This window comes from Pelmatolapia mariae, linkage group LG17, assembly GCF_036321145.2.
Source record: "Pelmatolapia mariae isolate MD_Pm_ZW linkage group LG17, Pm_UMD_F_2, whole genome shotgun sequence".
In the NCBI taxonomy this organism is placed as follows: domain Eukaryota; kingdom Metazoa; phylum Chordata; class Actinopteri; order Cichliformes; family Cichlidae; genus Pelmatolapia; species Pelmatolapia mariae.
In genome coordinates, this window is record NC_086242.1 from 7420594 (window position 1) to 7447622 (window position 27029).

Genomic DNA, 27029 nt, shown 5'->3' on the forward strand with positions numbered 1-27029 from the left:
TAAGAGAGGGGGGAGAGAGGACTGAAGCATCAGTGAGAGATCTGAGTCAGTGGGGAGTGTGTGAAAAGCACGGGAGTGGATGAAAAGACCACAGTGTCGGTCTCATGCGTTAAAGTGATGGGGCCACAGGGTGCAGGTTTTGAAAGACGTGTGCTCAGATTCACTGCGTGCGGTCAAGACATGGGAAGAAGTGCTGACTGCACAGTCACACGGGCAAAATGCGTGCATGCGTGCATACGGCGTGCTGGCTCAAACGCACCCATGCAGTGACAGACGGTCATAGCCTCAGAACACAGCCAGGGCATTTGAAGACACTTCACAGGAAGTGGCAGCGTGGTATAACTCTGAAACACACACACGCGCTTGGAGGATCCACTCAAGGACACACAGATGGCAGGTGCTACACAAATACAAGCCACTGGAGCATGCCTTATTATCAGCTAAGCCAGCCAGCCAGCTATCCAGTCACTGCTTCTCAATAAGAGCTCTGAATATGTCAGCTTCCCTTAATACGGGCAAAAGAGGAGCTAAGCTAACAACTTTAAGGAAATCCTGTGAAGCAGGACGTGCAGCCAAATCAAATGGAGACGAGGGAAATGAAGGAAAAGCAGGGGATGCGTGAAGGATGGGTAGTTTAATGATAGGGGTGGTAGAAAGCAGGTATGAGCATGAACAATCAGTGTTCAGACTAGTGTGATACTGGACAGACAGCATGTCTCTGCCTTATGCCATTAAAAATATTGAGTTTTAGACTCTTAGTTTGAATTTGAATTTTGAAGACGTGAACTAGGATCACTAAAAATTGTAATGGGAATTACATTACCCACCAAAACTATGCCTATGCAAATAGTGATTTCCAGTGCTATAAAATGTGCTAACATTGGAGTGTTTTTCCAACAAAAATGATGCTGCAGAGAGGTGAAGTATGATGAAACCCACCCCCGTGATGTGTCATACCAATCTAGGCTCATCCCAGGATTTAAAAAAAAATATGAGGAAGTGATGCTTATAAATAAACTTCTGATGCCTTCAACAGAGTTGAGCATACCCTTTATGCATAAATTTGGTCACAAAATTATTTTTTTCCTATTCAGCAGTGCGGCAATGTCAGACTCTTCAAAAAGATTGAAGTCAGGAAACATGATGGAAGGATTTATTATTTCTGCTTTCAATGTTGCACATTATTTACCAAAAAGTAAGAAAGAAAGTAAAAACCTGAAAATGAAATACCCTATATTAGTTTTAGGCCGGCGTGGGAATGCCTTTGTTTCTAAGGTGGTCAGGGTTAGGAAGGTTTGGACTTCTCTGCTTAGACTGCTGGCCCCATGACCCAGACTCAGATGAATGAATGGATGAAATGGATGAATGATAAAATGGATGAATGAATCAATGAAAAATTATGAAATCAAAAACTTTTCAAAAGGAGAGGAAAAAAAATCCAATATGAAACTAGAAATCTCTTTAGATCTCTTTATAGAAACCTCTTTGAACTAGCTGCTCCTCCCCCTAGACTTAAAATTTTCACAGGTTTACTGATTCTTAAAGTTTTCTTTTAACATATTTTACACAATAATTATGTATTTTTATGCAAATATTCATACAACCAAAACAAATCATCTGTGCCATTAGTTCACATATCAAACAAAAAGGATAAATCCAAAAGTTCATGTGACTGTTAGAGAACATGCCATTTAACACAGCAAAGCATGGCGATGTTTTGCCAACTACCTACACAGTAAGGGGAATATGCAACCTACGTTACTAATGGCTATCAAGTGTGCACTGGTCATGCTGGTAAAACGTGGACGAGACGAGGAAGGTTTATTAATGGCTAATGGTGGATTAGAAAGGGAGTGTGATCAGTCATAAGTAGAAAATGTCTCAGACTCAAGGCCATAGTAAATGGTGTGAGATTTGTGTAGTTCTTTTACTTCCTTTGGTTAACATCCTTCTCACTCACATCACACAGTAATCACACTGTTTACACAATTATTTAAAATTTAGGAACTCTGTGGCTGGATTTAGACACTTTTAGAGCCTTTCAACACCCACTCCCCCAAAATAGAAACAACTACAGCTGCTAATTTGTGACCAGAACTCACATCTGTCCCTCTCTTTCAACCTGTACCATAGGGCAAGTTAGCACCCAGGCTTTGTATTGTGCAAGACCTAATTTCCTCCATCTGATTATTTTAATCATAAATATGGCCAAAAAAAATAAATAAATAAATCATGACACAGCCAGATGCCGGTGACCGAAGCCTTAAATATTCATTACTGAAGGAGCTCCGGAGCACAAACCCTAATACACCTATTAATGTCAAAATATATCACATCCATGCACTCGCAGCAACACAACACAAACAATTTAAAATGATCAACAAATATTTCATTCAAAAGGGAACCACGAGGAACAATAGGGATTATGGGGAAGTCATAACTGCTGATCAAATAAAACAATATCTAATCTGCTGTATGGGAAGTATGTTACTGCCAAAAGTTGGGAACTATTTCTCTGACAGAGTAACAGTCTCCAAAAAGCTGTTACAGTTTACAACCCCAAAGGCCTCTACACAAAGAGGCATTCAACAGTTGCGCTTGTAAGTACAGTGCGCTCTATGGGGAACTGCCAATTCGTAGCAGCAGCAAAGGTTTAGAAGCTTTGCCACAAGACCCCGTAAAGCTCAGCGGGGTAGAAAAAGAGCCGAGGCAGCCATTTGAGGTGGTGAGACTACAATGGAGCTGAACTAACAATGACAAGATAGCGACAGCGGTGAGGAGCAACTGAACCAAGAAATATGACGAGCGAGGCATCTGTCATCCAGCCCGCGCATCAGAGTAAAAATAAAGTGTTTTCATGTGATGTGCATTCTGCTTTTCCGTGAGCCACACAATGTGGGGAATGAATGACTTGACTCTGTCCATTTCTATATTAGCCCCGGCTGTCATTTTTTCCAACGAAGAGAGGCTCACGCTGAAAACAGCAAGATGAGGGCTGGATTCTGCAGCTTGCTGGGACGACAGTCCTGACATCTGCAACAACTTAGATCGATAACACACACACACAAACGCGCGCACAAGCAAACAGACACGCCAGCAAAAAGAAATATGGGGCAGAGCGATAAATAGAAGTTCTTATATGTTTACTATAACACTTTCTTGTGAGGAGAGTTTATAAAACTACAGAAGGGAACCTGTACGTGTGTCAAATGGCCTTTTATAGGAAATGGGTTTCCTTCCCTTTTTTTTTCTGCTTTAGTCGCCTCACATGGTGCTTTCAGGAAGTATAGACCTCATGAAAAACAAAAAAACAAAAAAAATCTAAAAGTAGTAACTGGTTCCTCAAATTTGCCTTCACCTTCATTCAGAGCTGAGAAACGAAAAAACAAAATTGCTATTGAAGATGGAGAGACGTTTGGCTCTGCACTATGATTCAATGTTGAATGTATGGCCTATGTGTATGCTGAGCTTATGTGTGTGTCTGTGTGGTCGCACGTGGTCAAACATTCCTGCGGGGCTAAGAGGTTCAGCTGTCGTCAGGACTATTTTCCTGTGCGCTGCATGCCATTGGTGGATCAAGGAGGATTATTCCTGGAGGTTGGGAAACTTTGGCCTCGGCTAGATTGGAAAAAAAGAAAGAAAGAAAAACACAGAGAAAAGGGACAAAACCGCCACAGTATGGAGTGATTTCTTTAATGAATCAAACTTGCGGTAATGAGACTGAATCAGTGCTGTTGTTTGTCAAAGCAAGCCACGTAGGAAATCACACAAGCCGAGAGCTACGGCGACTGAGAGGCACAGGAGGAGGGCTGCGGAGAGAGTCTCGAGCCACCTTGCGCTGTTCGAAATAATTAACCAATACTCAACTGTCACACAAGAAAATCCCTTGTGCCTGCTTTGAATTTTTTCGCTTTAACTCGAGGAGCTGCTTCACACTTTGCCCTAATCTTGTCCATTACTGCGACTACATCGGCGCGAACAAAAGAGGCCGCTCTCCAATTTCTTTTAAAATGGCTCTCATCCTGTCAGGGACCCCAAAAATGGATGAGAATCCCAATTCCCCTACACATCCTCCAGAATAAATTGGTAGTAGAGGGAAGTCTGACCATGGAAGCCAGCTAATTCAGAAGCAGCGGTAAAGACAGAGACAAGCTGAGAGACAGAGAGAGTGAGGGTGTCAAACTGATGGCTGTGCTCAGCCAATTTGCTTATGCACGCGGTCCACGCAGGCGAAAAATCAATAGAGTAGAGTAAGAAAGTTGGAGGGGGCAATGGGGGAAAAATATGTCCCACTTTTCTGATTTAGGTCAACAGCAGTCGTGTGCGCCCTCCAAAGCTGTCGGTAATTAAATGAAACTAGTTAAAAAGTCGGCAGGAGCCCTGAAATGGAAGGCAGATGAGGGATGAGAGAACGGGGAGGGACGAGGCTACAGTGATTAATCTCATCTTTGTTTTTCTCCTCCCACAGTTGTGGTTGAACACAATTATACAAAGTAGAAAGGTAGCCTCATTTGTGCGCCCATTCGGCGCCTGGCACTCCTCAGGGGGAGAAAGTATAAAGATTCTAATGAGCTACAGAGAGAGTTCCTTAAACACAAAGGGGCAGATAGGGACACACTGGGACCGTGCTCCGCCAGCCTTGGCAGCTCAACTCTGAGGAAGAACTCCATGCGGACCGAAAACTGACAGCCCATCAACCATCGCATTCTCCGTCTTATTTTCTGTGCCTCACTCTCCACAGTTTACCCGTATCTGCCTTTCGCCTCACATTCTCCTGGTGCCTGGTAAAGCCTGGCAGATCATACATGGGACATATAAAAAAAAAAAAAAAACAGTTTAGAGCAGTAGTTTCCAAAACACGGTTCATTCCCCATAGCCAAGAGTTATGCAAAGCAACTTACTATAAATTGTAAAACTGAGCTCTAATATCAAAAAGTACATGCACACAGATTTTTTTTTGTTTTTACAAGCTGCCGACTATCTGATCTACTGGACATTTACATTCTCACAAGCATATTTGTCTGTGACATCTAGAAAAGTTCAGAGTTGTGGGCTGCATTTGAATATGTGGTTTATGATTTCCAACTCCACCCACTGCTGCATGCTCAAGCATGAAGAGCACCTGGTGTAAGGCCTGGGTGAGACTCAAGTGGTTATACGTAGTGTGATCAATGACAAAAGCTGACTAATAGATCTACAGTATAATCACATTACCACAGCTGAATTCCCATATGCATTACTTGCTTGCTCCTAGGCTTTGTCAAATTCCCCCTTTGCATTTGATTGGGTTGCTTCGCTAGCAGATTACTGCAGTTTGCATGAAAGACACTGACTTATCTCCAAAAACCTGCCAACTACTTGCTAATAGCTAGTCACACTAGAGACCACTTGCCTTCAAAAATAAAGGTTGTCCCTTTTTAAACACGTAGGTTTCAGCATTAAGGCCCAGCATTTACTTTCAAGGTGAATGGTTTCCATTTATGTGTCATGCTTTTTCATGATTCACAACCACTAAGTGGTTAGTTAGCAAGTATTTTCAGACAAATGAGCATCTTTCATGCAAATTGTCTGTTAATCTCACGAACAACGCAATCGGTACATCACCTTCCTTTTGACTGATCTCACATGGTGACAGCCAGCAACCCTTCAGCACCTACTCACCAAATGGATGAGGAAAACACATTTTTCCCCAAGTGACCGGAGGTTTCCAGGGGGGTGCCAACTGGTCTGTGGCCCATGTGACTGAGGCCTGAGGATTTATATGGGATTAAAATATTGACTGTTTTTTTTTAAATCTCCATATTCCATCTCTACTGTAAGCAAACACGAAATCACAGATACCAGCAAAACAAATGTAATATTTTTAAAGCCTAAAGCCTAAATTTGGGAATTACATCTCCAAAGAGAAACTAAATTATCCAACAAATTGATTTATTGTTATATGCCTACATTATTTTTACATCTATGCCTGCTGTTGTGCGTCTACTGTTTCGACCACAGTCACAGCCAGCCACTGCTGCCCAGCTCCTAGTACTAGGAGGTAGGGATGGTAAGGTTGCTGTTACATTAGGACAGCCTGTGCAAAGAGGATTATGGCTGCAGTCCAGATGAGGGTCCGGGGCGGGGGTGTGACACATCACCACTGATGATGCCTGGAAACATTCCCCTACAAATCAATGGCTTGGCCTCAGCCCATTCAGTAAGCACCATTAGCAGAGTAACCTCTGGACTGAAAACAAGCTGAAGTAGATGCAGCTGCACTGTGTTGCAAAATATCCAATTGGGTGCACTCCTGTACCTGTAAACACTGGAGCTTAACCTGAGTTGAATTTTGAATGGGTTATGATTTATTTATGCGTGTCTCGCAGGTTGCCGTCCACTGATCAAAAGCCTGTTCAAAAGGAAACAGCTGAACATTTGATCACGATCACAAGCCATGACGTCCTTCTTTTTCGTGCTTCAGGAGACAGCATCGGCAGCCATACTACAACATATGTTGTGTGCAGCGCAACACGCTCCATTTGTGCGGCGGTATTTTTAGCATTCCTATACTCATTATGTCAGCAGCGAAAGCACAGCAGAATGCCCAGGCCGGTATGAGTGAAGTGAGAAAGGCAGGAAGACAATGCTCAGTCCTGCTTTAAGTCAGGCATCTGCTCAGCTACGCACATGTATTGTGGCTGTGAAGAATGTGCTTTGGTCCGCACTGCTCCGATTAAGTTTATTTTTTGATGGCGTTGGAAAACAAATACACCTCGCTCCTCTGCTGTAGCTGTGCATCAGCGAGCTCCTGAGGTGCTGAGAGGTGTGTAAACAAAGAGGATAGGATTCATGTTTCAAAGACGAGAGACATAACTCACTGATGTCAAGATTATCCTTTTATTTTACTACGCTTTCAAGTTTGACTAATGAAACAACATGAAAGCATCTTTCTTCAAAAAAAGCTCAAAGCTCTCAAAGAGTGGAAGATGATACTCAGTCCTGTGATGACCATTCTGCTCAAATTGGGACCACTGACAGCTCATTCGGGTCTGGTAGGGATGCATAACCCAAAAGACACCTCCATTATTGAGCCATTAGGAGCAGAGGGGTAAGGACTACAGGAGTAAGAGAACGCCACAACTGACATAACCAGCAATAAAGACACCAGCAAAACAATTTATAGTAATTATGATTTTTACCAATAAATACCTGCGTAAATATCACATCCATCTTCACCATTTCCATGGCTTCAAAGCCTGCTTTTAACAAAAACTGCTTGCCAGCAAGAACTCCCAGGGGCTTCACAAAAGGGAGGTGCTGTAGGATCACAATTTGTGCTCGTGTTGTGTACATTTGCCAGTGTACATACAAACAATTACTCTTTCTGTCATGTCACCTCCTTTGCTCCGCACTGAGCCAGCTGCCTGAGGTGTCCATCCGGCGCCGTCATCCTTTCTGAGTCCGACTCACAAAGGCTCCCACAGTGGGGGGTTTCCTTTGCGCCCCCCACCCACCCCCGCATCACACCCACACAATAGGGGATCCATTTCAACCGCTTTTAGCAGGGTCACTTGCTACTTTTAGTTCTCAGCCCTCCCTCCCCTGAGGGTGCAAGTGGTGGAAGGAGGAAAATAAAGACGCCAGGTGGATGCTTGGGAGTGAGGTCAGGCTTGTGGCACACAGGGGCCCTTCGAGCCAGCCCCGCCGTGGCTGGATGTCTTTTTTTGGTAAAGCTTTGCGGGAGAAAAAGAAGCTGATACCACAGCCTGGAGCGACCATGATGCCTGGTTTCAGTGCTATATTGCAGAGAGGTTTGGCTTGTGACCTTGATCAAGGTAAAACACATTACAAAGGACATTCTACTCTGGGCCTGTTGGGAACCAATCATATACATCTTAATACACTTAATGGGCAAAAACACTCGGCCACACCTATTAATCTCTGAATTAATGTGTTTTCAGTCCCATGGCTGCAATGAATAAAAATGAAACACCTAGCGCCTCTACAAGCATTTATGAAAGAATGGGACATAGTGCATTAAAGTCGCCAAGCCTCTGACATTAACATCAGCACTAAAACTGTGCTCCAGGGGCTTCATGGCATGGGTTTCCATGGCTGGGTAGCTCCTGTAGGTGTGAGGTGTAGGTCGCCCAGCACTTCTACTCATACAGTGTATGCAGGGGTTGGCGATTTGGTCACAAGATCATATGAACAATCTTTTGGGGATGAATCACGACTTACAATCTGAATCACAAACACTTCTCTAACCCAAGCCCATATAAGCTAATCTTGTTACTCAGCAGTAACTACTTCCTTATTTTATTTTGCGATAACCTAGACAAGTCCCTATTGAAATGAATTAGAAGAGCACAACAGCTGCAAGTTCAGTGTCCTTTGGGATGTTGAAAACAAAATGTTAAAAAAAAAAAAAATCACCAGTTAAATCTGTTGAAAACAATTGTTTAGAAAGGTGTCTTTTTGAGTGTTTTGCCTAACCTAGCATACACATTGTGTCATGACACAAAAAGCTTACATCTCGCAGGTGCAAAATGCGATTGTGTAAGTCGAACAAGACAACAGGCCTAAAGTTTCCCAGTGTTACAGTTATGACCATTAGAAAACAGAAGATTGGATTCTGTGTGCTGGGAACATGGATATTCAGGATTCTTTCAGCTCACAGATCTCTGCATGCTGTTTTTACCAAAGGGGCTCTAACTGGACGTGGTGATGTGTTACTTTAGGAAATTACAAAAGAGGAATTTATCAACTTACGAAAAATAAGGCTTTAAGAAGGGAATTCACATGATTGCGTCTTTGGCTGGACTTAATCTCACAATAATGATTGAGAGCAAGAGGAAACAACATGTGAGCTATTCCTTACAGAGCTTTAGATCTGCTGGTGGGCAGATTTTGGTACCTTTCCTGTCTTTATGCCAAGCTAAGTCAATATATTAGAATGGCATCAATCCTATTAACTGACTAAATGATTACCAACACGTCACACTTTCCTCTTTAATATGGCTCAAAATGCATACACTATTGGAAGAATTAGTCTGCATCCATCTTCTCTGCTTCCAGCAAGCCAATTTCAAAACTACTAATTTAACATAAAAAAGGACATCAAATGCCCCCTTCAGGTCTTTATAAAATTCGCTTAAATAACAGGAGAAGAAAAACTCAGTCGAATGAATCAAGAGAAGGAATCCTCTATGCAACTTCCAGAAAAGGAACACAAGGAAAGCAGATCGATCCTACAATACACCGGAATGCCAATCTTTAGTGCTGCTGGAGGAATACTGAAAAGGCCTCATTCAATCAGTGATGAGAGGCAGGAAGAATGAAGACTCTTGGTCTTCTCCCCTCGGACTGAAAAAAAAACTTCAAATGATCCAGTAGTTGGTTTTTTGGTTGTTTTTTTGTTTTGTTTTGTTTTGTTTTTTTTTAGGGGGAGGGGTTTATTAATTCAAGATGAGTGTTTAACCAAAAACACAGTTTCTCCTTCAGCGTGGTTTGAAGGCTTTCCTCTTAGCTGGATAAACACTCCAAATAGTAACAGTCCCTGAAGAGGACTGAAAAGAAGAGACAGAAAAAAAAAAAGTGAACTGGGTCGCAGTTGGTGGTTTAGTCAACCTGATGAATTAAACAGACCCTCTGAGGCAATAACACTCTACAACACCCACACAATTAATTTTGGAATTCAGAAGAACTAGTCACTTCTGAAATAATCCTGTTTTTTGGTAGCTTTGTCACCGAGGGCTGGAGTTTATCTCATTTCAAACTCGCAACCCCTCGGAGAGTAAGGAGTTTTCTTCTTTGACATCTTTCTGGCTGAAAAACCATTCCCGAAATACAATATCCACCTTCTGCTTCGATAGAATGAAGTTATTTCAATCAGCTAAGCAGAACTGTGATGGAAAATGAAAAAAAAAATCAATTGCAATCAACTCAAACACTTGAGTCTTCAAACTGCCAAAAAAAAGTGGGTAAATGAGCGTTGATGGGCTGCAATGAAAAGCCCTTTAGAAAGTTAACCTGACATTAAAAGTGGCTTTTCTGTGTGCGAGCAGAGGGAGAGGAAGTGAGCTGACAGAGTAGAGGTGATGAGGACGGGCGGCCAGCCAGCGCGTCGCATGCAGCAGGTTGACATGCATAGGCGAGCCGGGCCGTCATCTTGATGGCGCACCCAGAGCAAGAAACAGACTGCTTGCACGCACACACACAGACACACACACACACACCACCTTCAAAGGGTACAAAGAGCAAACGTAAAATCTGTACATGCACTGATTCAACCTGAGAAGGGTGTGCGCACACACCCAACACCAGCACAAACAGATACATTGAGCAGGTTAATGAGACATCTAACAGAAAGTGAAGTCGGAGAGGGCTGGCCAGAAATCAGTGACAGCAGCAGCTGATCCTCCCAGTGTGATCTTTACAAAGACAGAGGAGGGAACGGCGATGAGGGGAAAGCAGTTCAATCTGACAGAGGGCACAGAGGGCTCTACACCGATCAATGCCACTGCCACAGCTCTTGAGCCCACAGTCAATATGCACTGCTGGTATGACATTACTTGGGAGTAGGTGTGCATTTTCATGGCCAACCATGAAACTGAAGCATCTACACTAAATATAAGTCGCCCCCCCCCCCAAAAAAAAACAAAAAACAAAAACAGGAACAGGTACCAAGGACATAAAGAGAACAGGTTTAATGGGACAGAAACCAAAGCCAGGGAAACATGAATTTACCATCTGTCTACCTGCTACTGTAAATACATTACACTCAGAATGAACTCAGGCAGAGATTCATCCTGAATCTGGTGGGTATGCAACATGCGTATTAAATAACCTCACTTTTTTTTTTGCTACGTCCTCTGAGAAAAGCTCATGTCAGATGTTTATTAATGTCTGTGTATTTGTGCTACCAAAATAAAAGGTCTACAGAAGAAGTTTGGGTTAGCGTTTCATTACACATGAATGTGTCTTCCTGTGTGGCTAGAATTGGGCCTCTTTGATTAGCACTTTCATACTGAACTGTGAATTCTGTAACACATTTAGATGGAGCTGCTGAACTATAAAGTTCCCCGAGATCCATTGCCTACAAATTTTTTTGAAACTGTTGCCCTTTTGTAAAGACAAGACATAAAAAAGCCACCCACTGAACTATTAAGTTACATGTTAAAGCAATCCAAAGATTGACAGGCCTGCTGTGCCTAGCTACAGTTGCTATGTTAGGGCAACCGCTGATGAGGTGAGGGATTTAGCGAGCAGTCACCTGATAAGTTTATATGCACAGCAGCAGCCATCAATCGGGGTAATGTCCTTTGATCTCTCTACAAGTGCAACCATAAAGATTTGTACATTTTGCTTTGACAACTTCAAAAAGAGCAGTTTGCAGCCTTTTCAATGCTTTTCTTTTTACGCTTCCATGAACGGGGAACATGTTTAAGAGGATTTGATGGAGAGACAAGCATGTAGCACCACAAAAGATGTGTAGCATCCGCCGTAGCACCCGCTCTACTGCAAAGCCTGAGGGACACTCATACTGATTTATCATATTCAGAGTTCCAGTCCACAGAGGCGGCTGCTGCAACCATGCACCAACAAACACAAAGCTCCATACGAAAAATTACACACATAAGCCCACAAATATGTATGTAACACCAGATGTACAAGACACAGAGGAGCACACAGTAGCTGGCGATATCTGGGACAGGCGAGAGCGGATTCATATGGAAGAGAGATAAAGGTGAAATAGACATAGGGAAGTGAGAAAAAAGGAAGCCAGACTGCAATGGAATGAGTGAGCAAGTAAAAAAAAAAAAAAAAAAAAAAGGAAGCAGAAAATGAGATAAGGGTCATCACGGCGCAATCTGCTGTCTCTGAAAACAACTCACTCTGCAGGAATGAGCAGGAGACTGCAGGGATGGCGACAGAGAAATAGATACAAAGAGGGAAAATAGGCATTGAAACGACTTCAATTCAATACAGACAGACACCCAGAAGCACTTCCATTTAATTAAGGCAATACAAGAAAATGGTAAGAGGAGCGAGAGAGGGGACAGATAAACCCAGCGAGGTTTGGGAAGTGCGCATGAACGCCCAGTCAAGGTCGTGTAATGACGTTCAACAGCTTTCAGTCTGAAGACCTTTCACCTCCCTGTCACTGTCTCACTCCACGACACTAATCCTGACGGACGCTCTACTGATAAACTCCTAATAGTGTCCTTGACAACCTGAGCTGGACGGTTCATCAGTCCTTGTGTTATTCCATCTGTAATATACTGTAGCTCAATAGTAATACAAAATAGCTCTTTTTTAATCATTTAATTTCATTATTTTATCCAAGTGATGACAGCAACTCGCAGGTCCAAAAGGAACTCTACCAGATGCCATTCCAAAGTAAAGCAAATAGAGAAAAAAGGGGCAGATTTGGGAAAATGAGTGCTGGACCAAAACACTCTGTGTGACCCTCCTGTGGCTGTACACCTACGACACCCACCCACTGGATAATTAACAGGGTATAACTAAAGACAGCAACCCACACCCATTAGCTCTGTTTTTCTAAAGTCCTTTAAGCATACCTTGACACTTTATTAGCGATCAATAACACATTTAAAGATATGAGATTTAACCCGGGCAGACCGCGACTGCAATTTTATTAACACATTAATAATAAAGCGAGTGGTTTTTAGTAACTTGAGGGGCAGCACAAGCAGCTACCAGTTACCCAAGGTTTATTTGAAAACCGAAGCCTTGTGGGCATTATAATGCGTCGGGGCGGCCACACTAACACTCACAAATCAATGTACACTTCCTTTACAGTCAATACATGCAAGCCTGGATTACAGCCACAAAACACAGATTGCTCATGCTAGTCAAGTCCAGGCGATGCTTTTTCTGCAGCAAATGAGCATTAAAAAAAAAATAACACAAGTGTCTTTTGATGCATAAACAGCTCTTCTCACCTGCCAATCACTATGATTGTCACAAGCCGACACCCTTCGTTTATGAAAATGGTATGTCAGTCTTTTTTTTTTTTCCGCCTCCAGCCCACACAGATGATACAAACACACACACCCTCCCCATGTTGCCTCTCCTGCAGGAGGGCTGCTGATCAGTTAGGCTGCTGAATTTCTAATAGGACATATCCTATTAACCTCACTCACACAGGGATCACGGATTGATATCAAGGAAGGAAAACCGCATCAGGCCTGCTGGAAAGGCACAGAGTATTTCCCAGCCAACCGTGATGCTTTTATCTTAATACAATAATAATAATAATAATAATAATAATAATAATAATAATAGCTTCTTCTAAAACAAAGAAAATCTATTAGCAGATGTTGTTTTTACTTGACAGCTGTCTGATTTTTTGCATTTCAAATATCACACAAATAGTCAAAGACAAGTCCTGTTACCATATATCTAAATGGGGTGAAGAAAACAGTCAACATAAATCAATTGTAAGAGAAAGATGTAGACAATTTTACATTATTATTACATTATTTGGACTGTATAAAGAATATTAGTCCACAGACAAGTTGATGAATTAAGTGCCAGTATAGGTAATAGCCATTATGATGACCATGTGTGCTCTGGTTAAAAAGAAATCGCTTGACCACCTCTAAGCAAAAGCATCATCTCTTTAGAAGCATCATCTCTTTAAGTATCCCAGACTGTCAGTGGAGTGGAAATCCATGAGAGCTACCCCTTCTCCTTCAGCTACCTCTCTCATCACTGTACATGGATATGGACAATTACAGCACACTGGTTCGTCACCCACACCAGTGGGATTCGCAAGAGTATCCCCCCCACTGTGTGTATGATGAAGAAAAGCCAAAAGGAGGTAAAATCTTGTCACTTCTACAACACAGAACAGAGATCAAAGAAACATCTCTGTTTCCTGTGTTCGGCGTTGCAGAGTAGAAACAAAAAGACTGCTTTGTGGTTTAATGGGGACTCCATTACAAATACAGCAAGGTTTAATTGAAAAATACACAGGAAGAATCAGTGGTGGCATTTCTCACATCCTGGTCTATGTTTGTGTTACAGTGGCTATTATCTAGGTAAATAGGTGAGGATTTTTTTTTCCTCTCTATATGCATAAATCTGCATTCAAATATGTGCAATCTGCTGGTATAGGAGATGATTTTGTTACCGGAAGCTGTCTGGTTTCTGTCTGCAGTGTGAACAGTACTGATCAGTCACATTTTAGCAACTTCTGACCACAGTATGGTGGAAGTCATGGCCTAGATATCTGTTAACCGTAAATGTCCTCGCTACACTGGAAGCCCTGAAACGCTGGCGGTTGTCCCCAGAGGCTAAGTCATTCAACGATAGCCGATGGGCTCCCAGATTGGTGATGAATAAAAAGCTCATTGATTCCGTCATGCGTCACATGTCCATGTAGATTTATTTACCCTTTGCATCGTGCACACCAGGGAACAGATTGTGCCTGGATTTTTAACTCTTTTTGTTTTATTTTGTACATATGTTTAAATCACTAGGGAGCCTCCCATGGTCTCCTCGTGTGCTAAATGATTGTCTTGGACGAGTACGTGTGCAAATTTGTGTGTTTACAGGGGAAGGGGTGCTATCCCTGCAGATGGAGGCAAGGCAGCAGGCAAGCAAGCAATTACAAGCTGGTCGGTTTACACCTCCCCCCACCGTCGCCCGTACATCGCCCTGGGGCTTGCTTGCATTAAGAAATCATGGGTATAATGGTGGAATGGGCCTCAGGGCCCCCTCCAAAACAACCTGCTAATCCCCCTGTGGTGATGGGAGGGTGTTGAATCTGGGGGTAACAGGGCATCCCGGCCGCTCCGACAATGAGTCCACCCCTGACACGCGCCAGCGCCCTCAACCACCCATCGCTTCACACCGCACCTCCTCCAACCACCCCAATCAACTACAGCAACATCCTCCCGAGGGAGGAAACAAGCGATGTCAGCCACGGGAGAGGAAAACCCCCCAGGCCCAGCGTCGCCCCTCCATCTCAGCCGGGCCTCGAGCAGAAACATTCAATCAGATCACTGCGCCTTTCTCTCTGCATCTCCTGGCTGTTTTTGTGCCACAGCACTCAAACAAAGGATGCACGCTAAATCGAGCTTCGCCAATCAACCTCTGGTAGAGAATTCAACTTGCGCAAACAGATCCGAAGCAGCTCGTTAAAATGGTTTAATTATGTATCCAAATTGTGATGAGCAATGACATGCTTGATTGGTTGTATCAGAGGGCCTTAATGAGGAGAAAGGCCTCACTCTGTCTGAGCATTAACGTGACGTCTGCTCTCGCTAAACATGACACAATGCAGCCTCCAGTGCTCTCTCTTTCCCTCGCTCTGTCTATTCAGCAACTGAGTCAAAGTGTGTTTGTCCTGGGCGGCATTCGTGACAGATTACTCTTCATCTGCTTATGGAGCGTCGGACAGACTTCCTCGGGTATGTCTGTCATCAAATATTCGGTTTAGCTTAAATCAACGCCATAATGTCACACCACCTCTTATTTCTTTCAACCGCAATCTCATCCTGTTTACCAGGAACCTGTGCCATCTCTGTGCTGAGATCTATGACTTCCATATATAAAGAGATTTTTCCTCTTTGTTCAGTTTAGTGTTTCCCCATCCCAGCCCCAGCAAGTCCATTTAGAAATCATACATTAACATTGTCTCATCAATCTTCCAACCTTCTAGCTTCAGGTTAAAAACCAGTAATCATCCCGCTGGTGGGCTAATGGGCACCTTAACATCAACTCGCCGAGAGTCCATTCATATTTCATGAACGGCAGTGGCCCCCCCCCATCTTCCCCGGGCCCCGCTCAGCTCGTAAGGCAAATCGACATCAAAAGCGGCAACCTTCCAATTAGATGGCGAGACATTCTGATCTCATCTCAATTTGGCCCGAGATCAAATCTTCCCGCAAAGATCCAAGGAATTCCGAGCCCTTTTAGTTAGCCAGCCTACCCTGTCAAACGGGGTGAAAATGTTCGCTGAAAGCACCTGGAGGAGGAGGTCGCATTTAAAAATGGCTAATGCAGGGACTTTCCTGTTCCAATATTTAGATATCGCAGCAATTCCAACAGCAACAGCGTTCAAGAAAGATGCTAGGGGAGTGTGGTTGAAAACAAAGACCAGATGTGAAACAATGACGTTAATCCTAGTGAGGTGCGACTTAGAGCAATGGCACTTCAGGCAGTGTTTTGGGAAGACCTGTGTAAAGCACCAGATGTTCCTCCTGGCATGAATAATTTAGACAGTGATTCCAGGTGGGCATCAATGGCCACTTCACAAGTGAGGCTATTTTGCCGTAAGATAAGCATTAAGTTATCCTTTTGCCCCGCAAAATAAGTGATCGATGTGAAGACTCTATATTGCGGCGGTGCCGCTCCGAGCTGGCAGCCAGTATCAGCAGCTCCGACCTGACCGAGTCCTTTTTTCTCTAACCATTGTCCTTGATGTAAATATGTAAGAAAAAATTGTGTATGTTTCTGTTCTGTGTCCTGTGTACTGTTTGTTTGTATATGTGTCTTTCTGGCTGCTGTTACAACCAAATTTCCCCTTGTGGGACAATTAAAGGATTATTCTATCTTCTATCTATCTTCTAAGACCAGCTGATTTCATATATTCTCTGTTATTTGTAAAAACAATGCAGCAAAGACACTAAGCTACAAGAAGTATATATAGTCTGAAAGCCTTAGAAATGCCTCATTTCCTCAGCTCCTCAGACAGTTTTTTTCCACTCTTTTCTCTACATGAGGTCAACGAGAGAGGATTTCCCTAATATGGTCGCGTCATCCACGCATCTCTGTTAGCACACAGGCCCCACCCACCTGTTGTTAAAACACTTGTTTTTACAGAAGGAAACCAATCAGAAGAATGCTGGTTTAACAGGAGGGAGAAGGGAGCTTTTTTTACCCAGGCAATGGATTCACTGCAGCAAGGCCCAGAGGAAAGTAAATAAGAATTACTCTGAATTGTCAGTCACAAAAGGCTTCTCCAGTAGACTCCAAGAATAAAAATACGGAGCTGGAAATAAAGGAAAACAGCCGCCCTTCTTCTTTCACTCCTCTAAGGGTCACTGTATGTTACAGAAAGTGAAATTCTCATAGTGTGGCAACCCTATCTAACACCCCCAACATTCACACCCAGTATGCGCCTGTAAGCAAGGTTCTTTCTTCTATATCTTTCTCTTTTGTTACGCAGCTATTCCTGTCACCATCCCTATAAAAGGTCAGCCTTCCATCCCACCTTTGACTGTGACAGTTGTGAACCAATATAAACACATATTTCCTTCCAACAATGCAAGGAAAAACCTCTTTTAAACCCCCTCTTTGTTGCTCAATAGTTTCTCTAAAGTCTGTCAGTGTCTGGAGGGGATATCACTCATTCTGTTGGTTCGAGCGGATCAATAGAGAGACTAAAAACAAATCAACCTGCCCGAATCTCTGACTGCGACCGCTTAACCTGCTGAAGCTGCAATTATCATAACTAAAAGCAATCTGTGTCAACCTTTCTTGTGTGCGTGTGTGTGTGTCTGGCTCTTCAAACCTGAATTTCACAACAGGAAATCAGCACAGTTCCTTCCTTGAAAAGGATCAGGCCACACAGAAGAGTGCCTCTGCCAAAATAAGTCTTAAAAAATAAATCTCAGCCAATTAATGGGGTCTTATTGGGAGTTATCGAGGAAGAGGGTGTGTGTGTGTGTGTGGGGGGGGGGGTGTCAAAAACCTTAATCCAATTAACAGGGTGCCCTCTAGCCGCGGAGGGACAATACAATAGTTAGTATTTAGCTTTCAAAATAAATGCCCTCCTTTTATCCAGCCAACTGAACTTTGACAGCACGGGATGGGTTTAAGTAGCTAAATGGAATAAATCTATTATGTGGTATAAAAAAATAAAATAAATAAAATGATGCAGGCTAATGGTTCTGGACACTCTACCCTGCACGTGATTAAACACATTACAATATAACTGCAGAGTGAGGAAGGTCGGATATTTAGCACTTACGAGGGCAGGGAAGGGAAACTAGCATACAGTATAGCAAGGGAAATTCAGCAGAGCACTCAGGTGACCAGATCACAAACGTGTGACATGGAGAGGTCAAAGGCCAGTTTCTGGTTTGCTGTGTTTCACTGATTTGAAGTCAAGGTGGCAAAAACGTAGCACCCACAGTGGGATTCCTGGCCACCTCAGACAACATTGAGAACCAAGGAAAGAAGGCATGATACGAACACACTGAGTACCTGTGCTTAACAGATCACAGTTTTATTACTTTGAGGGGGTTGGCTGGCTTTAGTTGCAAAAAAAAAAAAAAAAAAAAAAAAATCAAATGATCGTTGGCTCGTTTTTACACAGACTCAACCAGAGCAGCACACACACAGAGGACAGTACATTATCTCTAGGGAATATTATTATGAGACATTTAAGCCGCCTCTCAGCTGCCGCATCTCAATAAGATGCCCCACCACCACCGTCACCCTCTGGATTTTTATTTATTTATTATTTTTTGCCTCTGAATCCAGGCAGAAGACAAAAATTCCTGCCACACCAACAGGGCAATGTCTGTGTGGGGTTTTCTTTCCTTTGCCACATTTGGCTTCGTTTGCGTTGTTGTCGCTTGTTTGTCTCACTTCACTGTGTTTGATCCAAGAGCCCCCCCTCCGACAGTCTGAACAATGCGCACTGTACGACAGGCTGCACACATTTCCAGGACTTCTCAAGGTCTGGGACAATCTCCGTTGTAGAAAAAGCAACAACAACAATAATAATAACATTAATTTTAACAACCCGCCCCCCCAGTTCGGCTTTCTTTCGAAGAATTCCTAGATGCTGGGCAAAGCACACACAGACAGACATATAGCGACTGGCTGTGAAGCAGCTGATTCCCCCCACCACCACCACTGAAACAGACAGAGCCTGAGCGAACACACAGCAGTAGTGAAGTCAAAATAGCTCGCCAGTTCACATCCTCATAATGAAAATGGGAAAATAGGGCAAAGCGCGAGCAAGACTTAAAAATATCAAAAATGTGGCATTTGGCAAATCAGGAGGAGAAGGAGGAGGAGGAGGGAGAAGAGGGGGGGGGGGGGGGGTGAAGCGGGCAACCTTATGCTTTGCAATGTGGCAGTGAGATGAAATCCAAGCTCCCATCACTGGGTTGTTTGAAAGAGAGCGCTTGCCTCGTGATAAAAACACAGTCACTCGGTCTCTAACTGCGCCGGGAATCAGCATCCAAGTACAGCCACTTCACCACCTCCCGGATCCCGTGCGCACATTAACACATGCCCTTACAGCTGAACGCGAGTGAAAGCAGTTTATTTTTTAGAGGAATATGAAGGCAAATTAAACTTACCGACGCCGTATTTCTCGTGTTCTGTAGGTATCCACATGTTTACTGTCGGTAAGTTTAAGTGAGTGGTCGGAATAGCAGCGAAAAGCAAGGTTTGGGCTCCGTGTAACGCATTCTACTGGCGTGCTTTCCTCCGCTCTGTAGTAGGAGTCATTGTTTAGGTTACAGCAAGAGAAAGCGCCTCAGCCGCCGCTGCTGCTGCTGCCGCTGCTGCTCGTAGTGGTACGGAGACGCGTTGCCTTTAAGGTCTGTGGGAAATGTGACACCCGAAGAGGTCAGAGCACTTTGGAGCCCCCTGCGAAATTATTGTTTGTTATGGTCGGAAAATTTGGAGAAAATGAACGCTGTTCGTATTTAAATACCAGCATTTTCCTACTTTTTAGAATGATTAAGCTTTAGCAGGCTGTATTTGTAGCCCAATGCCCTGTTCAAAACTGTCAAGGGAATGGGTTCAATCGGGATTGGGGCTAGTTGTTTGTCAATCCTACTAACAGAGCAATAACACATTCATTGCTAAGTATGTGACACTGTTAACTTGTTTTAACATTAGTTTGTTTTATAGTTAAAAAATGACGACTCATCGAGCTACGGTTACCAACTAGCATAAAAAGCAGTAGGAGTAATGTTAGCTTATTTTTCATAGACAATACAAACTGTTAGTTTTTTAAAATGTTACTTCAGGGCTATTAGCCTACACATAATATCGTTTAAATATGTTAGCCTGAGCCCCCACCACACACACACACACACACACACACACACACACACACACACACACACACACACACACACACACACACACACACTAAGTTGAGGATTCATTCCATCTACTAGTTATTATGTGGGGGCTGAGATTTAAATGTCTAAAGAGAAAAACCCCGAGTAGTACCTGAACGCAACAACATCGCCAGCAAAGCGAAAAAGCCGAGTGACGCATTGTGGGACTTGTAGTAGATTCCCAGCGACGTCAGTGAAGGTCCCTTTATCTACAGCATCTTCGACACATGACGATATTGTTCTGTTTTTGGGACTTTCTGGTGAGTATTAGCTGGTAAGATGGTAGGTTTAGCTTTATTTCAGGGTAGCCATGACGGTCGCCAGAGCGTCTAAACACCCAAGACATGTAAGCACTGATTTACAGTCAGCCATGGAGACATTACAGACCAATAATATCAGGATATCGGTGTAGAACATGACCTTGCAACAGTGGAGAGCCCTCCCGGACACACAAGGCTTCTACTGCATGAAAAATACATGAGACTCTTTGAGGAGGAAGCGCAAAACTGGAGGGAGTTCCACTGCCAAAAAGAAAGAGTTCAACATGCATGAGAGAGAAAGGGAGTGTGTGTATGTGTCAGTCAGTGTGAGTGTCTGTTTTTATGAGACCCATGCTCATCTCACACACTGCTTTCCCTTTTCTTTTATTCTGGACTAATCACCTGCCTGTGTTGTGTCAGCTTGCGTTGTGTTCGAGTACAAAGGACTTTTTTTTTTAAAGCCATTCTAATGCACGTTCATTTCTCATGCTGCAAATGGTGCATTAAAATGCTTTGAAGTGTCAAATGTGCTTCTCTCCCCTCCTTGTCTCACCACTACTTTACACGTCCACTTACCCATCCACCTTTGTAGGTTATATGGTGAATTATGAATGGATGTGCCGTGGAAAAGCAAGCAACCTGAGGCTCAGTGCTGGCTTTGGAGGTGAAATTCGGCTACTGTTTTTACCATGATCCTGTGCACTCCCTTTTTTTGCTTGGCCTTTTGTTCTCACATACAGCATCTAACATAAATGTCAATAAACCTGGATTAATTTTCCATATTGCAGTGCTTTATGCCTATACTCTAGTATATTTCTGAATGGAGAGGTGGTGGGCTGTGGGTATAGGAAAGGTTTTGTAGGGGGACTGTTGGAATGTTACTCCATATATGAATAAATCATAAGCCGTGGGGGACCCCATGGATTCACCTCCCTGAGAGGACAGGACACTGGAGCTAGTGTGTGCTTTTTTATGTAGTGGAAAATGGACTATATTCTACATCACTGAAGCAATACTCAAACTCGTGCACCTTTGCCAATGTTGTGATAACAGTTAAAAATATGACAAGACTAGAAGGAAAACATAACATGGACAACAAGCAACCAAATAGGAACTGATTGAAATTTAAAAAAAAAAGAAAAAAAGACTTTTATTAGTCAGTGTTTCTGTAAAACATATACCTTTCTCTTTTTGCCAACCATTTGCAACTTGACGTTAATGGGATTGAAGCCCCCCTTTATTCCTCAATATTTTACTTCCAAGCAGCCAGACTTTTAACTTTTAAAGCGGTTTTGACCAATTGGTATCCAGGATTTTTGGATGTGTTCCAAGGTTTTTCTTTGGACATTGGCTGCTTTTTCACTCATTTTCAGTCCTTCCTTGACAATTTTCAGAGTAATGAGGGTTTTTGGTATCTTGAAAAGGATAAGCAGAAGAAAATTTGGTGGATGGAAAGGCATTAACCAGTGTTGTTTTACATATAACGGACTACATAACAAACATAACAAAGAGGCAATTTTAAATTGTAACTTTAAAATCACAAAAAACCATATATTTTTTTCTAATTTCTATAGCTGAAGCTATAAAAATGCCAAAGACAACACAGTTATATGCTGTTATATAGGCATGATATAGCATTTTTGTACCAACAAGGAAATTCCCAAAGAGCTATAAGCTGGAAATGTATGTCTTGACATGGTGTGCAGCGCTGAGGAAAAAAATGGAGGAAAACTGGACAAAAAGAGAACAAAAGAAGAAGTGGCAGGTCTAAAAAAAAAAAAAAATTTATCTGAAAGTCACGTCTTTAAGAAATAGAGAGAAAAAAAAATCAAGCAAAGGCCTGATAGAGGAACTGAAAGATGGCTCTGGCCCTTCAGCTTACACATCAACTGTTCAGTGAAACCTCATCAGAATGTCCTCTGTAGTAGGGTGGCTGCCAAGAAGTCATTCTTAAGGAAGGTAAACAAGAAGTGAAGAATGATGAATCCAAATTTGAAATTTTTGGCTCAGATTGTAGGGGCACACGGTGAGTGTCTACAGCCAAGTTTAAAACATGGTGGAGGCGCTGTCATTGTTTAGGGCTCATTTCAGCCAATAATGTTGGAGATCTTGTCAAAATGAATGGAATAGATTTTGATCCACCATGCAATACCATCTGAAAAGCATTTGATTTCCAGCAGCTTCAGCTTTCAGCAGGACAATGATGTTTGGTTTTTTAGCTTGTTGTTGGGTGTTGGTGATTATGCTGACATCATAATATATCATGCACGAATATGTAATTCACGTTTCATTGATATAAATTAAATATTACTGTCATGAAGTGAAAATGATATGATGTACTAAGGTGTTATAGGTGTGAAAACCAAACAAATTGGTCATTTTATTAGATTTGTATTGGGTTGTTAGGGAACATGATCACTTCATAGCATATGATATGGATAAGAACCTTCAGGGGCCTTTGATGCACCTGTGTGATTTTGTGTATTACTATAATGAAAATGAATTTGCTGTGCCTTTAATGTCTGCAGTGTCAACCCATATGACACTGTGAGCCCACAGACAAAGGTAACAGCTGGAGGAAGATGGCAAAACATGGAGAGAAGGATTACAAGTAGAATATCTGTTCAATGACCGAACTCTAAAAGGATTATTTCGGTGGACTGAGGACAGGTCGAGTCACCCGAGCAGTCTGCTCAGGTGCTTGTTTTGCCTCCTCTCCTCTTCCCAATCCACTTTCCCCATGTTTCTTCCTAAGATAATGACATTTCTTCCTGTTTTCTCTGACTTTCATCTCATTGGGACCCACATGTTCTGGGCAGAGCACGGGAGTACATACGACTGGAGATGACAGATGGAAGACCAAGTCAGCCATTGCCACAGACAGTTCTACAAGCCCAGATGGGTTCTGAAAATTGTTCAGCATTTCCGCCACTCAACCACCATCACTTTTCATCTCTGGCCCATGACCACAAATAAACTTAGCATCTGTGACACATAAATCAAAGTAAATGCTTGAAGAGAAGAGAAGAGAAGAGAAGAGAAGAGAAGAGAAGAGAAGAGAAGAGAAGAGAAGAGAGATCAGCCAAGACTTCTTTGCTTTTGGAACACAAACAAGTTGTAGTAAACAAAGGGGATGAAAGATGATGTGCTCAGCAATGCATTTTAAAACTATAGTATAGAGCTTTCATGTTTCATTTGGGGACAGCCCTGGATTATTTAAGTTTCCATTTATTTTTTCCCTTCTAACCTCCTTTGGGCTTCAGACCACCGGGTAACTACAACTGCTTTATGTCAAAAAGTGACACTACACAAGGCCGGTTTTCTTTGCAGGACAGCTGAAGCAAAAATGACACTAGCTTATCTCAAGAGACCACTGCCTATCAAGTTTTCTCAGCACTCCTTAGCTTTGATTTAATTCACACCAGGAAGTGTAGGTCAGGTGGTGGTGTTCATTTTGGGGAGGGGTGGGGGGGTGACATATGCCTCCTTCAGCTTGTGAACAGCGGGCAATATCCTCATCTCCAATAGAAACAGGCCTCTAAATATAGCAACGAAAATAGGCTAGAAAAATCCCCCTCTTTGTACATTGTACCATATGAAGACTGGATTTCACAACCCAATACTTCTGATGAAGCATCTATATATAGAAATATTGGCCTTAATTCATTTGCTTACACAGCACATTTGCTGTATGGGAACATTTAGTGTAGCTCTCATTTGCTCTTCTCATACTGTCTGTGCAATAATGTCTTAGGTTATAATTTGTCCATAACAGCTCAGTATTATTCACTTAAATACATAAACATCTGATGCATATGGACATGCATGTACACACAGATATGCACTGTCTGAAACACTGTACGCACCCCACATATGAAACCCATTTTACCCTTGAGATATAACATAACCCTTTGGCGTTAAATGTTAATAACCAGACGTGTCAGTGGTGAGGATAAATGCTGTAGAAGCAGAAGAAGAAGATTAGCCCTTTATTGTCATTGCACATGTACAACAAAATTGTGGGTGCTCCACAGCAACTGTGGCAGAATAAAACATAAATAGTAGACAGCAGGAATAAATGGCATTCATTATAACACAAACCATGATTTTTTTTCCTGATTATAGCCAAGTTGTTTAGGTACCTAAACCAACCAATCAGTGAAAATAAAGTAAAAAAACACAAAGTTCCTTAATTGGGCATGAAGAGCCCATTGGTAGTGAACACTTTGTGATTTAGGACTTATCTATATGGCGTCAACTCACAACAGCAGTCGTCTCAAAGTACTTTATGCTATAAGGTAAAGGCACCACTGTAATACAAAGAAGACTCCCAACAATCAAACTGCCCCCTTTGAGCAAGCACTTGGCGACAGTGGAATAAAAAAACTCCCTTTTAACTGGAAGTTTCCTGTTAACTTTCCTAAAAGTTTCCTGTTAAGCCTCTAGCAGAACCAGGCTTAGGAAGGGGCAGCTATCTGCAGATGTGGGCGATAGTAAGAAGACAGGACTCAAGCCACAGTAGCAACTTTGGGATGAACATTAGCATGCTAACGTGATACTGGTGATATAATAAACGCAAACTGCTATGCTAAATGCTAACATGCTAACATTTAGCTGATATATTTGGTCTTAAGCTTAAATAAATTAAAACCTGATGATTGGATTTGGTGGAAAGGTTTGGGCACATGTGTGCAAAATAATTAAATAACTAAATTAATCCAATTGCTAATTTCAATCAATAGTTGGGCCATTTAATTAAATTTCATAAACATTAGCTGTATAGTGACAGTAGATGAAGCATCAGTAAAACAGAGTATTACTAAAGATAGTGGTATTCCTGCTCTCAGGACCATGGCAGTCTATAAAAAAATGCCATGACAAACTATCCAGTAGTTGCTGACAAGTGGTGGAAAAGCCTCGTTTGAGCCAAGACCCTCACTGAAAGAAGAATTTTCCATATAACTGACACCATTCTTGAGTCTCAATCTGAACAACATGAGTGATAAAACAGCATCTCCAGCCCCACATGTCTTTGGATGACAGCAGCACATCAGTGCAGCTTTTTTACCCCTCCTCTCCGCTGGGCCTTCACTTCAAACCGTGTTTTGGCTGGATGTAAAAATAGACCTCCTCTGTCTTTTTCCTTAGCATCAACAGGGAAAGCACCATAGACGATTTGTCATAGGTTTGATATGCAAAACCGCACTCAAAGGCAATGAAACATAATCTGTTATACAGGATAGGATCCTGTCACCTGCAAGTGTTCACCGTGGGAATCAAAAGACTCAGAAGTGCAGTGCTTCCCTCCACGTTCTCGCTTATCAACTTTAACTGCTTCTCTGATACACCCAACACATTTACTATCAAAAAGCTCATGAAGCACTACAGAAGAGCACGATCCAATTATTTTTTATATTCCACTAATGCCTGATTTCACCCTTGAAAGGAAATCTTTGCTTTCTTACTCACCAAAGTGCTTCTGTTTTCAACGTATTCTCAAAGCAGAGAGATCTTTCATGCCTTTGGGACCTGATCTTGTTTCAAGAAAGCAACAAGTGGAGTTAAAAAGGAGCAACTCAGACCTCCTTAACCAAACGTCATCTGTTATCTTCTTTAGCCTTCAGTATATGATCTTTTTAGTCGCTGCCTGCGGATCCCACTGAAAAAACAAGTCATTTCAGCCACCCACAAAATTTATCATGTGATAGCTGCCAACAAACAAAGCAGTCTTATATAAAAGCTTGTAAATATTTTAAATATCTGTAATGATAGCTAAATTTTCTAAAGTTCAATCAGATATGTATTTGTTTTAATTATGATATATTTTACAAGGTTATATTTAAAACAGTTTATAGGTTATAACCCTAAAAGATTGTATATCACATTTCCTTAGGTTACAGTTAGCAGCAGGGCATCAGTGCCTGTGTTTTTATGACTAATGCTGTGCTGGGCTCCCACATCCCCCATGCTGTTGCACACTGTGGGCACAATATTACAGTATACAGCCACCTGGACCCCAAACACCCACCAGCGAAAACATAATTGTGCCTGGAAGTGCACACGCACGCGCGCACACACACACACACACGCACGCACGCACGCACGCACGCACGCACGCACGCACGCACGCACGCACGCACACACACACACACATAGTTTCATGTTGGACAGATGGCTGTCATAAATGGCTGTATCTTTTAGCAAGTTGAAAGCAATCCTTGGCAATGTGTCCCCTTCCCACACCCACCGACCCACATACATCATGCATTTCATCTCACTGGCTGATGGCATATTTGCACACGTGTACGCACTTCACTGAGTGAGAGAAAAATGTAGTTCATTACAGATCCAGAAATGACTAGATAAAGAACACAAGAGAAAACAATCAGCTAAAGTGCTATCACTACACAAAGCTGTAGTGTTCTCAGAAGACTTGTGGTCTCTAAGTCATTTATCACGAAGAAATGGTTCAGTGCTAAGATGGGCTAACAGCATTTCAGAGTGGACAGCATCAACATTTTGTATTATTGGCACATGAACAAACACTAAACACAGTCTAGAGATTTCTTTGCATCCACGAGAGTCTGGAGAGCAGTATAGCTTTGTTAGCCGTTCATTTCAACTGTATCTGTCTGCTTCAAAGAAGGTGCAAATGTTAGCA

The 27029-nt window shown here is 42.5% G+C and overlaps 1 protein-coding gene across 4 annotated transcripts in view; it reads right to left on the reverse strand.

Annotated features, from left to right (window-relative positions):
• Window positions 1-19525, reverse strand: part of dock4b (dedicator of cytokinesis 4b) — a 135761-nt gene extending 116236 nt beyond the window's left edge. For all 4 annotated transcript variants that reach the window (XM_063500654.1, XM_063500653.1, XM_063500655.1 and 1 more), the window contains exon 1: window positions 19335-19525. In XM_063500654.1, coding sequence (XP_063356724.1) covers window positions 19335-19371 — 37 coding nt within the window. In that variant the 5' untranslated portion in view covers window positions 19372-19525. The remainder of the gene's footprint in view (window positions 1-19334) is intronic.
• Window positions 19526-27029: the final 7504 nt, after the last annotated feature.